Below are 15,558 nucleotides of genomic sequence, written 5' to 3'. Positions count from 1 at the left end.
GCCATCCAAACCGATCACACCAACATTCTTGCAACTACCAGCCAGGCTGAGTTTTCTTTTCCCTGCATTATTTTTAAATCAGATTTCAGGAGCTTGGCTGGGAATAAGGACAGTTGGAGTCCCAATGCATCAAGAGGGAACCAAATTGGCAAAAGTTCTTTTGGGGTCTTGGAACATCAGAAACATTAACGTCCGTGTATTGTGGATCCTTTTTAAAGACACGCATTTATAGCGCAAGGAATGTTCTCCCTTTCTCAGTCTGTGAAATGCTTCCGTTTGCAAATTTAACCATTAGACCAGGGTTAACATCCACATCAGGGCCTTCAAACTTGGCCCTTTGATGACTTGTGGACTTCAACTCCCAGAATTCCTCAGCCAGGCACGCGTGCCTGGCTGAGGAATTCTGGGAGTTGAAGTCCACAAGTCATCAAAGGGCCAAGTTTGAAGACCCCTGGTCTACATCATAGATAGAAATAACTGTCCTATTCAAGAAAGAAGCTACTGATAGTCCTCAACTTACAACAGTTTATTTAGTGACCCTTCAAAGTTACAACGGCACTGAAAAAAGTGACTTATGACCGTTTTTCACACTTAGGACCACTCTAGCACCCCGACGGTCACACGATCACAAGTCAGACGCTTGGCAACTGATTCATATTTAAGACGGTTGCAGTGTCCTGGGCTCATGCGATCACCGTTTGCAACCTTCTGACAAGCAAATCTCATGGGAGACCCGGATTCACTTAACAACCGTGTTACTAATTTAAACAGCTGCAGTGATTCACTTAATGACTCTGGCAAGAAAGGTCATAAAACGGGGCTCAACCAATGTCTCACTTAGCAACATACATTTTGGGCTCAATTGTGATGGGTAAGTCAAGGGCTACCTGTCTTAGCCTTTAAGGTCCGGCATCTGATTTTCATTTTGATGAGGAACTCTGGTCTTGCCATGGAATGAAAATTATGCCTACCCATTTCTTGGCAGGGGCCACCTCTATTGCTATCACCGCTTCCCATTTGATTCCAGCCTCCTTATTATCTCTGTTAGGTGTCCACATTCTTCTTTTCTTTAACATCATTATTTCCTTGTTCTTTGCCTTCTGCTCTTGTTGCAAGATAGCAATAGCAATAGTACTTAGGCTTATATATCACTTCATAGGGCTTTCAAGCAGTTTACCGAGTCGGCATATTGCCCCAACAATCCGGGGTGAGGATCGAACTGCTGGCAGTCGGCAGACTTAACTACAAGCTTTGTTCAGTTTTCTCTTCAGGTATGTTGACTGAGATGTTGGAATTCATAAAGTTGTTTTGAATCCTTTTAGGCAGCCCGCAAGCCTTGGAAAAGGTGGATGAATGCCCACATCTTCTGCAAAGGGCTACAAACATCGATCACTTGCAATCACCTCCTAATCTCCACTTAGGTTTTTGGTGATGGGAGAGTTTTAGCAAAAGTCTGCAAGCTAAGTTACAGTTTATCCGCTGAATCTTCATCTTTTATTCAGCATCTCTATTTATTTATAGTCCTTCTGAAGAATTTGCACTTCACTCATGTTACGTTTCCTGTTGTTGTTGTTTTGTTTGTTTCGTTGCAAAATGTTGGCAGGTACTTAGAAAAGCAGAACTTGTTCATGTCAATTTTGTTCAACAGGATCAGTTTGTCAGAAAAAGGAAACCTTTCTTCCCGTATTTCAACACTAATCATAACCATAATTATTTTTAGAGAAGTTATTCATTTTTATTTTATTAGATTTTTATCCTGCCTTTATTACTTTATCCATAATATTTCTTCCTTCTCCTATTTTTCCCCACAGCAACAACCCAGTCAGGCAAGGTTGAGCTGAGCCGCGTGGGATTGTGTGACAATATGTGCATTGCAACATTGTTATTCAAACGCAGCCCTTGATGTAGCTATGTGCAGTATTGTGGTGCAAGAAAAGGTGGACTTTGTGTTGCCACATCATGACATTTTGCTGTCATTGTAGCTAGGAGCGTAAACAGTCAACAACATTGTCACTAATTTCTAAGATGAGGATAAGTGTGAATAGTCAATAGCATTGATCCTGGCCTGCAATAGTGGTGAGTATCTGTAGCTCGGGTGTAGGATGAGGGTGAAGGTTTGTCTCCGAGCTGCTGGATTGGTTTCCAAACGTTGCATTATCCGGCTAGGAAACATCTTCAATGTCAGTGTCGGTGTTCTTCTGTTTATAAGGGTTTCATGGATAGGTGTTCGATTGGAGCAACACAAAAATCATCGGCCACGCTGCCACCTGCCAAGCTCGTGAGTTCATCAAAGCCTGGCACTCCACATGCAATTCCATCAACCAACACATTGACCTAAAACCAGCCTACAAACCCCTCAGAATCCACATCAACCACACCACCAATCAGAGACAGCACCAACCCTCAACCAACCCAGGCAAGTCCCCTCCCTCCCACCAGCAGTTCACCTCTCAAGGACCCGGATCGGATGTAACCTCCCCATCACAAGTCCCTTACTGATGACTCACACCTGACCCATCACAAGACCCATCACAAGTCCCTCACTTGACACACCCACACCTGAAGCCCTTATAACCAGAAGAACACCGACAATGACATCCCCTAAACTCTGCTGAAGATGTTACCTAGCCTGGTAATGAAATGTTCAGGAATCAACCCACAACCTCGGAGAACAAATCTTCATCCTCATTGATCCTAGTTTTTAAGACCCTAGAGCAGGGGTAGGCAACCTTGACTCTTTTATGACTTGTGGACTTCAACTCCCAGAATTCCTGAGCCAGCCATGCTGAGCGGAAAGGGAGAGGTTTCCAAGCTGTGCCATGATAGCTCAGGAATTCTGGGAGTTGAAGTCCACGAGTCATCAAAGAGCAAAGGTTGCCTACCCCTGCCCTAGAGCATAGTTGATGGGAAGAAGAAGAAAGAAGAAAGGACTGCTTAAAATAAATACTACAAGAAGGTGCATGAATGTGCCTCTTTGACCAAGGAAAATGTTTAGTTTGCACTATGTTCATAATTTGGTTACTGAATCGATGCTGAGTTTGCAATACAATGAGCCATTAATTCACCCATGTTATGGTTTGTCTGGCTTCACACAACATGTCAAACCACACAGAGAGAAAAACAAAGTTAATCCAGCTTACTATGTTGTGTGAATTGCAATCGCTTTGGTCTTGCAATTTCACTTGGTTAAGCTCGCTGCACAAACGTAGTCCAGTGAACGGTCCTTTTTCTTTTTGTTCAATTATATCCTGCCCTCCTTCCAATTTTTCCTTACGATCCATACCTTGCAAGATTGGACCAGCTGAGAGAGAAACTGAGCCAAAATCCCCCAGGGGGAGTTCATGGTTGATGATGGACTGCAATCTACCTTCCAGTCCAAGATGTTGACCACTTGCGCAATCTCTGGGTCCTTCTCTGTGGTGAATGCCCCCAAAACTCTTCCATTTTCACATACATCTTGGTGGTGCTTTAACAAATCCTTCCACTTTCTGTCTATTCACAGGAACAGGTCCCAAGTTCAGGTCAATTCAATGAAACTTCTACAACTGCAAATAACAGCTTTCCCACACTGATGACCTCCAAAGCTTTTGGGTCTACCATTCCCACAATTTCACCAGCCAAAACAATATCAAAGGCGACCGAGGGAAGACTCCAGTCTCCTTTTGCAGCTCATCTTTTCAGGAACATTAACTTCAATTGGTGTAATGGACTGTACACTTGCAGGAGTGTGTGTGTGTGTGTGTGTGTGTGTGTATGTGTGTGTGTAGTATTTGGCCAACTCAGAGCATTCCCCAAAAGAAAGTGACTCGGATTAAGTGATTGTGCACTTGCAAACTAGAGAGGGGAGGAAGTGTTTCAGGGTAGCCACACACAGGCTATATCTGGTAGGTAAGAAAGTTACAGCCTTAGTTTGGCAAAACTTTGTCCATTAGGAACAAACAAATAAGGGATTTAACCACTGGCACACAGGTAGATCTTCGTGTACAACAGTTCATTTAATGACCAAAGTTACAGCAGCATTGGAAAAAGTGACTTATGACCATTTTTCATACTTACAGCCATCGCCGCATCCCCAAGGTCACATGATCAAAATTCAGACACTTGGCAACTGGCTCATATTTACGATGGTCGCAGTGTCCCGGGGTCACGTGATCCCCTTTTGCGACCTTCCGACAAGCAAAGTCAATGGCGGAGCCAAATCCACTTAACAACCGTGTCACTAACCAAATTGCAGTGATTCACTTAACCACTGTGGCAAGAAAGGTCGTCAAAGGAGAGAAAAACTCACTTAACAACTCTCTTCCTTAGCAACAGAAATATTGGGCTCAGTGGTGGCTATAAGTCAAGGACTAAGTGTACTTTTTTTTCTATTTTTATCGGCACTAATGGATTCAACGTGTCTTTAACCGCTCCGGGAAGCAGAGTTTCGTTTCATTTAATTTTAAAAAACCCAAGACATGGGAGTTAGAAAGCCACAAAACAGATCTAGTTTGCTTGTCCTGGATGATGATGCATTTCAGTTATTTTTCTGGCTCAGGACAAATGACATTGTCCTGATTGCCTGGAGGCTGACTGCTCTCCCCAAAGGCAAATAAGGACCAAGCTTAAGTTAAACTTGCATTATGAGGTTAACTTCCACTGGATCTTTGCCAGCAAAACTCCGTTCGGTGCTATTTTCAAAGTTCTCATGGGCTAATTAAAGAGAAGACAAGCAAAAATATAAACAGAACATTAAAGGGAAGGTAAAAATAGCAGGGTGTGCGCGTCTGTGAAATTCTCTCCAAATCTGAGGAGGGACGGTGGGTCAGCCCTTCACCCTAAGGGAATCTGGACATGGCATGGCACCGGGCATCCTTGTCAGGGAGGAACAATTTCTCCTCAGAGCAACTGCCACACTGCAGAAGAATACCCTCGACTGGGCCATTTTGTTAGATGTTCCCAGAGTCGTTACCAAGGTTACGTCAGGAGGAACAAAACATGGAAGTGCAGGCAGCCTGCATGGTTAGAAGAAGCCAAGCAGAGCAGATTCCTGTGTCTCGATTAATTTTCCATGTTTAAAATAAAAATTAAATAACTTTCAGGAAAGAAAGAAAGAAAGAAAGAAAGAAAGAAAGAAAGAAAGAAAGAAAGAAAGAAAGAAAGAAAGGAAGGAAGGAAGGAAGGAAGGAAGGAAGGAAGGAAGGAAGGAAGGAAGGAAGGAAGGAAGGAAGGAAGGAAGGAAGGGTCCACACAGTTTTTATTTAATTTTCTGCCATACTATTCTTTTTTTTTCTGAATTTACTTGTCAATAATTATTTTACTATAATTTTGGGAAGCTAGGATTCATCTCAAGAGTGGCTAATTTTGCTGGAAAGAAAAAGTATAAAATGTTTTTATTACATTGGATACTATGTTGCCCTAGTACAAAAGTCCATTGTGCTTTATGTGCAAAGTTGCAACTTTATGTCCTGCTCCAATAATGAATAAAAAAATAGTTTATCATTCCTTCTCCTTCTTTCCTTCTTAGGGCATAGCAAAATATTTCATAATGATAAATCATTTAAAAAATTATTTTGTACACAACTCAAGGACACATTTGACTCTGGCTATCAAGGACAAGACAAACTTTATAAATAAGACACTGAATACTTTTATCCCTCTTAACAAGTTTACATGATCATTTATATATGCACATATTCAGGCAAGCGAACTATCAACTATTCCCTTCCAGTGTTCTACAGAGCACCCAAAATAAAGTCATAAGATATGAGAAAAAAAGATGCTGCTAAATGCTATGTGGTAGCTGCCACTAGATGGGTCCACAGTTGTTGACCTCCATCACTCAGGACAACTGTGGTCCACTGAAGCTTTACACCAGGGGTCTTCAAACCTGGCCCTTTTATGACTTGTGGACTTCAACTCCCAGAATTCCTCAGCCAGGCAGACCCCTGCTTTATACTGAGTGGTAAAACTAACTCAAAAAATATATTCACATAATTCTGTTAAGTCGTAGAAAACTAAAGCACCTAAGTAAACCGTAATTAAATGTAGGATATTATGAAAGCAAACCTAGTTTGTTTACAGGGTTAAGTAGATGCAAAAGTCACAGCTGGAATATAACCCTCATGCGATGATATCATCAGCAAATGGCGTAAACTGAATGTCTGTGCATGATGCTACTTGCCCCTGTATGTTTAATAGTAGCAGTGAAGAATCCTTAGGTTTGTTTGACTCTCCCCGAAAATTTTAAAGTAAGTTCTCCTGAAATGGTTTTAGGAGCGGTGAAGTGGAATCAGTTCTTGACACGTTCCTATTTTGCATATTCTGAGCAGTCATTGTGCATAACCAGCTGGGAAATAAATACAGCTATGCAGTCCTATTAGATACAGAGAGAGAGAGAGAGAAAACAGCCCCCTTTTCCCCCCAGCTCGGTTATTTCTTTGAACTCAAGAAGCCCGGCCTTGTCTCACCACTGCCATTTATATATGCCATACGTGCATATGTAAATGACCGTGTACATTTGGTAAGAGGGATAAAAATATTTAGTGTTATTTATAAAGTTTGCCTTGTCCTCGATAGCCCGAGTCAAAGGTGTTCTCGAGCTGTGTACAAAATCGTTTAAAAAATGATTTATCTTTATGAAGTAGTATGCTATTAATTTATCCCAACCAACCAAGTTCCTGTTCCTTTCCAGGCCCCTAACTTGCCTCCTACTTTTTAATTCAGAGCCACAGAGTGAACCCACAAGGAAGGTCTTTATAGCACATTGCCATGGGAGAATAAGAGTTGGGGGTGGTGGAAAGAGAGAGACAGAAACAGCTATGCTAGCTTTTAAAGCACCCCACCGATCTCTTCCTGGTGCAAAATAGAACATTATGTCCAAAGGAAATGTGATCTTGTTTTTGCATGAAACCAATTAAAATTCCTATTTTGGGTCCTGTAAATATAAGCTACCAAACACATGACTAAATGCTAAGATCATAAGACTACATCTGATTTACTTTGGCCATGTCATGCGTGCAAATTCATTGGAGAAGGCAGTGATGCTAGTGGATCAAGAAGAAGGGGCAAGCAAAGAAGATGGTGGCTTGATAACATCACATCGGGTACAAACTCAAACATCCAACATTTGAAAGAAGCTGCTCTTGACAGGGTACCATGGCGAACACATGCCTATAAAGTCGCCCAGAGTCGGACACAGCTAAATGGTTACAACAACAACAACAAACATAAGCTACATCCAATCCACAGGTACCACCAGGTCCTGACTCAAATCCCACTCTGCAATTCTGCAGTCTAGAGAGGAAATGGTAATGAACTAGATCTCCCGACACCTTGCTCCAGGTTGTTCACGCTGTCTCGGGACTGTTGGAACATCCAGTTCATGAACTTTGCACCAGCTTTCTGTGCTACCAACCAAAGCTTTCCATTCGTGGCAGCATTGGAGCATATGATAGCAATTAACCCTTCAGAGTCTGAATACAAAATGCCTGAGTGGCACGTACAAAGGTCTTACTTCCTACACCCTTATTTTGATCTGATATGCATGTCAGAAGCAGGAAGGAACTACATTTGCAATCCAAGGTGTACCATCTTACCACAGGCAAAGCTGTAGATTGAACTTGGGAAACACTTTAACTCATTAGAGAACCATCCATGCTTGTACAAGATAGGTAGGTTTTAAATGTTATTCTTAAAAGCTTCCTGGGGTTAAAAAAAGGGGGGGAATTCCAGAAGTTTTTAATAATGCGATGTATCCCAGGCCTTATGTCACTTGTAAAGGTTAAAGGCTAACATTTTGTTGTGATCTCTTACTAAAGCTACTGCAACCACTCTGAATGTTGAAAATAGCTTCCAATTCCTCAGGTAAAAGACACCAATTAAAGGAATGAAAACAATATGTTTCTTGAGAAATTTGGAGCGATAGTAAGGTTGTGGGACCAAAGAAGAAACAAAGCAAAGAGCAACATAAATTCTCAGTTTGCCTTCAGCTACAGGCCAAAACAATAATTTTTCTGCCACTTAACAGAAGACATTTATAGAATTAAAAAAAAACACCAAATGTGTGTATTCATTATTCTAAAGCAGCAGGGAACGATGTACTATTCGGGGTAAGTTTCTGGCAACTCAGGTTAAAATAAAAAGTGACTTAGAGGGAATCAAAACTATTCAAGAAAGGGAACCAGTGTTCAAATAGGGAGACTTCAACTTAATTAAATCCCACAGAGCTTCTTCAATAGTATTAGAACTTTCCCACCCATATCCCACCCCCGGCAAAGATGCAATTATGACACCACCCTGAGCCTGTTCCGATGTTGTATGAAGGCATAATTTTCAAATAGTAAGCCTGTCAAACAGAGCCTGTCTCTGGATCGAGGTTTGTGATGTTGATTCTGAGATTACTTTGGACGACGAAGGAAATAAAGCAATTCAACTTGATTCCAATAAATAAGAAAAGCAGAAGTAATGCTCAGAGTTAGAGCCAAGTCTGGCCTTTTTGTTTTGTTTCGTTTTGCACAGGAGTGAGATCCCACCGTGGTATTCTGCATATCTGTTCATCCTCAGAAACCATATTTATATATCTATTTTTATTTTTATTTTTTTTTAATTTGTGCTTTTAAGAGTTGGTTGCACTAAATGCCATTTGATAGCTGCCTGGGTACTTTGTCAAGTGGAAAATGCATTGCACTGAATGAAATGCTTAAATGCCCAGCCCAGCCTTGCATTGCAACATACCTTTTAAAAAAAATACTTTCCAATGTTTGTTTGTTTGTTTGGGGGAGGGGTTCAAGAACTGACCAGAAGATTCTGCCACTTTTCCTTGCCTCATTCAGTTGAACCCACCAACCTGGGCACAGCTACGCTATGAACTGGCTTTGGACATGGAAATGCCAAAGAGGTCAGGGCATTCATAACTGCCCCACTGCCATTTTGCTGCAAGATGGGAAAATGAAGCAGGCAAAAAAAAAACCCCTCTCCTGCTCTCTACTTTTCCAGGTCTCAGGGACCCACACATCCAACCACCCTGCAGCGCAGCTAAACACCCCCCACACCCTCAAGTAACCCTGTACTCTTTTGCCTTTCCTCCCCTGTCTAGTTCTGAATGCATGTTTTCTTCCCTTGCTCTCTTCCCACACATGCGTGCTAGTCGTTTCCAACTCTAGGGACCGGTAGTCATTTCCGTTTCAAAGCTGAAGAGCCAGTGTTTGTCCAAGGACGTCTCCGTGGTCATGTGGCCGGCATGACTAGACGCCAAAGACGCACGGAACGCTGTTACCTTCCCACCGGAGTGGTCCCTGTTTTTCTACTTGCATTTTTACGTGCTTTCAAACTGCTAGGTTGGCAGAAGCTGGGACGAGTAACAGGCGCTCACTCTGCTACGCGGCACTCGGGATTCGACCCGCCAAACTGCCGACCTTCTGATCGACAAGCTCAGTGTCCTAACCCACTGAGCCACCGCCTCCCTATACAGAGAGGTAACCCCATAGCAAATACTGAGTCACTTTGACGGCACCAAATAGCTTAACCGAGTTGCACAAGGCAAAGGTTTGTAAAAATGCATTCTCCTTCCCTCGTCCACCCCCCCATTTCTCAGTTTCTCTTGCGCCATCGCTGTCGTAAGATCCTATCTTCTGGACAGCTCACCTTTTTTATAAGCTCACTTGGGATACACAATCCACAATGGGTCCCTTCTAGATGTCCCTGGGAATGCCAGGAGCTGCACTTCCAACACATCTGGAAGGCTTGCCATAGTGTCAAATATCTGTAGCTGGTGAAGTTTCCTTCTCCAAACTTGTGGGTTGGTTTCCGAATGTTTCATTACCAGGCTAGGTAACATCTCCAGTGTTCAGAAACCAACCCACGTCTGGAAGGCACTAAATGCAGGAGGCTGTAACAAGAGCCTTGGTGGAGCAGTGGGCTAATGCCTCCTTAAGTAACACCAGCTGCCTGCAATTAGTGCAGGTTCGAGTCCCACCAGGCTCAAGGTTGACTCAGCCTTCCATCCTTCCGAGGCAGGTAAAATGAGGACCCAGATTGTTGGGGGCAATAAGCTGACTTTGTAAAATGCCACTTGGGGGGGGGGTGAAAGCCCTAATTAGCAGGCATATACATAGAATGAAGGCTACTGCTAAGCACGTTGATTTGTGCTTTAAATTTTAAGCCGCCCTGAGTCTTCGGAGAAGGGCGGGATGATTAAAAAAAACAATTGTCACCAATGGACGTAGAGGCCTGTAAGCAAAACCCACAAGGGTCTCTGCCTCCTAGAGCTTATAATTCTTTATTTAATTTTGCCCCCCCCCCCTCTCTCTCTTAAAGGGCCTTTAAACAGCAATGTCATCTACAGACATTAGCAAGTAATGATGATGCTTATTTCTCTGCTGTGAACCCTCTGCAGATTAGCGGCTGTTATCAGGGACAAGCAAGGGCTGTCTCTCTCTCTCTCTCTCTCTCTCTCTCTCTCTCTCTCTCTCTCTCTCTCTCTCTCTCTCTCTTTCAGTCAGCTGATGCTTTGCATTTCAAAGGAGAAGACATCAGGGGGGAAAAGTGGGAAATGAGCAGGATAGAGAGATGGATTTCAGTATCCTTTGGCATTTTGACTTCTAGCACAGGGAGGACTTTTTAAAGTTTTCGCTTGAAACATTTTTCTATGGTAGCTTTAGAACAGCTCTGTTAGGCAGGCCTGAAAACAACAGCTGTATTATTGTTGTTGTTGTTGTTGTTGTTGTTGTTGTTGTTATTATTGTTAAATAAAATTATATGCTGGCTGGCTCCCAGAGATTCTGGGAGGCTTACAAATTATTTCAAACATGAAACACAAGGGCCAGAGAATAATGGGGTTGACTTAAAGCAGGAGAAGCCCCATGGAAGTTTTGAACGTCAACTCCAATTGGTCTAGGGCCACACAGGAACTGTAGTTCCAAATATCTGTCAAACTTACTTGAACTCAGTTAAGCTAAAGCAACCAATTATTGCAATTAGTTTGCCAGATGTGCTGAACACAGCCAGCCACATTTCACTGAGCCAGTTGCTTCACACACACACACACACACACACACACACCAATCTCTGTGGTCAGTTGCTGGATTGTCAGAACCTGAATTAATTTAATGGAACAGGCTTAAGTTCTCCCTACATACCAGTTTGGTTTTTAAAAGTCTGCAAGTCTATCCTGCAGCTGAAAAGAGCTGAAAAGAGCTAAAAGCCAGAGGTCACCTTATCAACTCTGCACCTCTCACGACTTCCTCCTCTCTTCTGACTTACTTCCTACTCTCAGTCCCCGGCAAGGACCAATTTTAATTCGGCTAAGGAGGGACTCCGAAGGGCCTTCTTCCCTTTTGGAAGGGAATCGGGACCCGGAGCCCGTTCCCTAAAGCTACCCAAGCAAGCGCGAGAATGTCCATTTGGCACAAGGGCCCATTTCAGAAAGTGGTCCACGCTCCCAGCGCCCGCAGCGGGCGGCGCGGTGGGCCACCTTCGGGGAAGCGGAGCCCTTTAGTTGGGGGCAACTCCGACGAACTCTCGCCCCTAGTCTTCCGGCTCCGACGGGGCTCAGCCGTCTCGAAGAGCTTTGGGGGTCTCTTCCTGGGGTCCAGCCCAAGAGCGCGGCAGGCGGAAGACGAGGCGCGAGCGGCCGGGCAGAGGGACCGGGGATGGCGGAGAGGGGGGGGGGCTGCGCCTGGCTGGCCGGCGGTGTCAGTCAAGGCAACCTGCGCCAAACACGCCCCTTCGCAGCACCTTCGGCGCCTCCCGCAAGCCTGGCACAGACCCGGGCCGGCGGCGGAGAGGCAGGGCGCATCGCCAACCCAAGGCAACCCGCTCGCTCCCTCGCTCGCCTCTGCGGCCGCGCTCGGGCGAGGCAGGGACACACACCAGCCCTTCGCCCCGGGGCCGGGATGTGTGTGTGTGTGGGTGAGGGGGGGGGTCTTTTTTTTTTTTTTTTGCAACGCAGGAGCCACGCCAACAGGCAGCCTTCCCCCCCCCCCCATGAAGCTGAATATACGTCTCCCAACATAAGGTTGCCGGATGCAATCTGGGTCGGTCCCCGGGACCAGAGACCCCGTCCCCCGTCCCCTTCCAAGCGCCTAGTCCCTCTCGCCTCCCTCCCAGGCTTGGCCGCCCCCTCCCCACCACCCCCACCACCCCCACCACCCCGCCTTCCCCATCGGCCCCCCGCTCACCAGGTAGGCGCCCACGGTGCCCTGGGCCAGCATCAGGACGCACTCGGACACCAGGAAGACCTGGATGCTGGCGAAGCGCGACTCCTTCTTTTTCCGCTTCTTGGCGCGCTGCGCTTCGTCCCCTCCTTGCAGCTCGCCGACCTCGCCGCCGCCGCCGCCGCCGCCCGTCGAGGAGCCGTGGGACTTCTTCGCCTGCATCCTCCGCCTCCCCTGCCTCCTGCGCGGCGGGACCCCGAGGCTCCTGGCCGCCTCCCCACGAGCTGCCCGGGCGCGGCGGCTCCAATCAGATGCCCGAAGCCGGCTGTTGCCACCGTTGTTGCTGCTGCTGCTGCTGCTGCTGCTGCCGCCGCCCCCGGCGCTCGCCTCCCTTCCTGCCGGCAACCGCCGCCGCCGCCGCCGCCGCTAGTGCTGCCATGGCCGGCTGGCTGTTCGCACGCCTCTTTCCTCCGCCCGCTCCGAAGGCTCCCCCTTCCTCCGCGCTTTCTCCTCCCCTCGCGCGGCCGCCCTGCCAGCTCCGGCTCTCGGGCGCTCCTGCCGCTGCCGCCGCCGCCCGCTGCTGGATGGGCGCCAAGGGGCCGGGAGGGGCAGCCCCGGGGAGGGGGCGCCCGCTTGGCGAGGGGAGGCGGCGGCGGCTGCCGGCCTCCTCCAGGGCGCGGGGACGGAGCGGGTGGGGAAGGAGCCGGGGCGCGTCCTGGGGAGAGGCGCGCCAACGGGCTCGGCGGGGCTGGAGGCGAGGGAAGGGAAGGGGCGACCTCTGCGGTGGGCTTTGGGGGGGGGCAAGGGAAGAAAAGGGGGCTGGCTGCCTTCCCCCAACGCCTTGGCCCCGGACTGGGACTGGACTCCTTACTGGAAGGTGACTCCTGGCCCCGCTGGGTTGGGTTCACACGACCAAGAGAGCCGGCTTTGGCTTTCGTGTTTGGCATGGACCAGCCCTTAGGGAGCTTTCGTGGTTTGGGCTGAACGCCCAATCCTTGCCTGCCCCGTTATGGACTCTTAAAAGCCCTCGAGAGTACTTCCGGGGTAGGGGTTAAAATAAATTTAAAAAAAAAGTCAAGAAGGCAGCTCTAATGGTGCAATGGAAGCTCCGCAAATGACACATATAAAAATAGGTGGAGCTTTGTTTGGACGGTCGGGGATGCCATTTTTGACTTTTCCCAACCAGACCCCAGATATGCCTTCTGCTTTCAGGGCTTTGCAAGCCTGATCCTTAAGGGGGGACTCTGTAGATTAACCACCTGGTTGATCAGGTGTAACTTCAGGCACTCTAAGAAATGGGTCCATGTCTCCATAACAGTAACACCTCGGTCAGGGTTAAGGCTGTCCATGGACAGGAAGAGGGATGGATGGATGGACGGACAGACGAACAGATAGACAGAGGGGATGGATGACAGACAGATAATGGATGGGGAGACAGATGAGATGATGGATTGACAGGCAGAGATAGACAGATATAGAAGAGAGAGAGAGAGATAATGGATAGAGGGATGGATGGGATGATGAAAGGACAAGAAGAAACAGATGAGACAGACAGATATGGTGGGTAGGTGGATGGATAGATGGATGGATGCTGGAGAAGACCTGGTAATGGGCAAGAGGACTCAACCAAGGGGTAGGGCAGGTGTTATTTATGTTGGCACCACAAAATATTTAAGGGCCCTCTAACTCATATGTTATGGTCATGTTCTTCCTTGCAACCTTTTGGGAGTACTGTAATGTTATATTATGTTGACAGAAGACAAAACTGGTTTTCAAAGATGTGTGTGTGTACTCTACTGCATTGTATAAAGATACTTGGAAATTAATATGTTCAGAACAAAGAAGGGCTTTTCGTGCTCTAACAATAGCAAAACGAGTAATCCTTGGGAAGTGGAAAAATACTCTTAATTCCAGAGATAAAAGATTGGATTTCAGGGAAGCGTGATTAAGCAGTTTTGGAGAAAATTGTATATTCAGTTAATCAGAAAATGTCATACTATTTCTCCCATGGAGAAAACCTTTGGAGCAGGTTCACCATTAAAAGCTTTTTTTTTTCCCTTGCAAAACACAAAGTCAGGGAAACTTGGGATATAGTTGTAATTACGGGGTGGGGGTGGGATTCTGCGTTCTTTTTATGTGTTTTCTTCTTTACCATTTTCCTTTCGTATGTAGGGTGAATTGCTTATTTTCTTCATGTCTGTTTGGAAATGAAACAGTAACAGCATTTAGAACAATAAAAATATTTGAAGGAAGGGAGACCACAAGGACATGTATGGATGGGCTGTGGACAGAATTGCTACCTTCACACAACATTGTGTGTGGGGGGGGGTCTATGGCTTGGAAATAGGACTTCTGAGGATGACTTAAGCGTGGTCACTTAACACAAGCAAACAAGAGCTAGTAGAGTGCAACAAAATGTGAGAACATTTCCAGCTGAATTAGAGAAAACATTGTGTCCAAGATGAGTGAAATCATTGTTCTTTTCTACCCTGCACTGTAGTGACCACATCTGGAGTCCTGCATGAAATTCTGGGTAGCACATCTGCACAAAAGCATTGAAAGATTGGAGATTGTTCAAAGAGAGCAGCAAAGGTGATATAGGGACTTGAGGACCTGTGGGGTCTTTGGTGCCCTCTGAGCTTGGTGGTTTTCTTGCAGACATTTCATTACCAAACTAGGTAACCTCATCAGTGTTACAAGGCAGTGGGGTGTGGAGAGAGGAAGAGGAGGAGGAGGACTATGGGGTCCATGGTGCCCTCTGAGCTTGGTGGTTTTCTTGCAGACATTTCATTACCAAACTAGGTAACCTCATCAGTGTTACAAGGCAGTGGGGTGTGGAGAGAGGAAGAGGAGGAGGAGGACTATGGGGTCCATGGTGCCCTCTGAGCTTGGTGGTTTTCTTGCAGACATTTCATTACCAAACTAGGTAATCTCATCAGTGTTACAAGGCAGTGGGATGTGGAGAGAGGAAGAGGAGGAGGAGGACTATGGGGTCCATGGTGCCCTCTGAGCTTGGTTGTTTTCTAGCAGACGTTTCATTGCCAAACTAGGTAACACCATCAGTGTTAGAAGGCAGTGGGATATGGAGAGAGGAAGAGGAGGAGGACTATGGGGTCCATGGTGCTCTCAGGGCTTGGTGGTTTTCTTGCAGACTTTTCATTGCCAAACTAGGCAACATCACTGCTTGATAACGTCTGATCAACTGATGTTGTTACCTAGTTTGGTAATGAAACATCTGCAAGAAAACCATCAAACTCAAGAGAGCCCCAAGGGCTCTCTAGTTTAATTCTGAGCTACAAAGGTTCTCTTATATTGGTACTTGAGGACCTGCCTTGTGAGACCAGGCTGGAGAAGGAACGGAGCCACAAGAGCTCCCTTCAGAAACACAGTAACGTGTCACAGGAACATCATCAAGTATTTTCCA

At 46.2% G+C, this 15,558-nt stretch overlaps 1 protein-coding gene across 1 annotated transcript in view; it reads right to left on the bottom strand.

The window, feature by feature from the left end:
* SLCO3A1 (solute carrier organic anion transporter family member 3A1) overlaps positions 1 to 12,740 on the bottom strand; it is a 122,344-nt gene extending 109,604 nt beyond the window's left edge. Inside the window, exon 1 of the mRNA XM_081336963.1 lies at positions 12,159 to 12,740. Coding sequence (XP_081193089.1) covers positions 12,159 to 12,356 — 198 coding nt within the window. The 5' untranslated portion in view covers positions 12,357 to 12,740. The remainder of the gene's footprint in view (positions 1 to 12,158) is intronic.
* Between the last annotated feature and the right edge of the window lie 2,818 nt (positions 12,741 to 15,558).

This window comes from Vipera berus (genome assembly GCF_964194415.1).
Source record: "Vipera berus genome assembly, chromosome: 12".
Taxonomy (NCBI): Eukaryota; Metazoa; Chordata; class Lepidosauria; order Squamata; family Viperidae; genus Vipera; species Vipera berus.
This window is presented reverse-complemented; position numbering and strand designations above follow the sequence as displayed.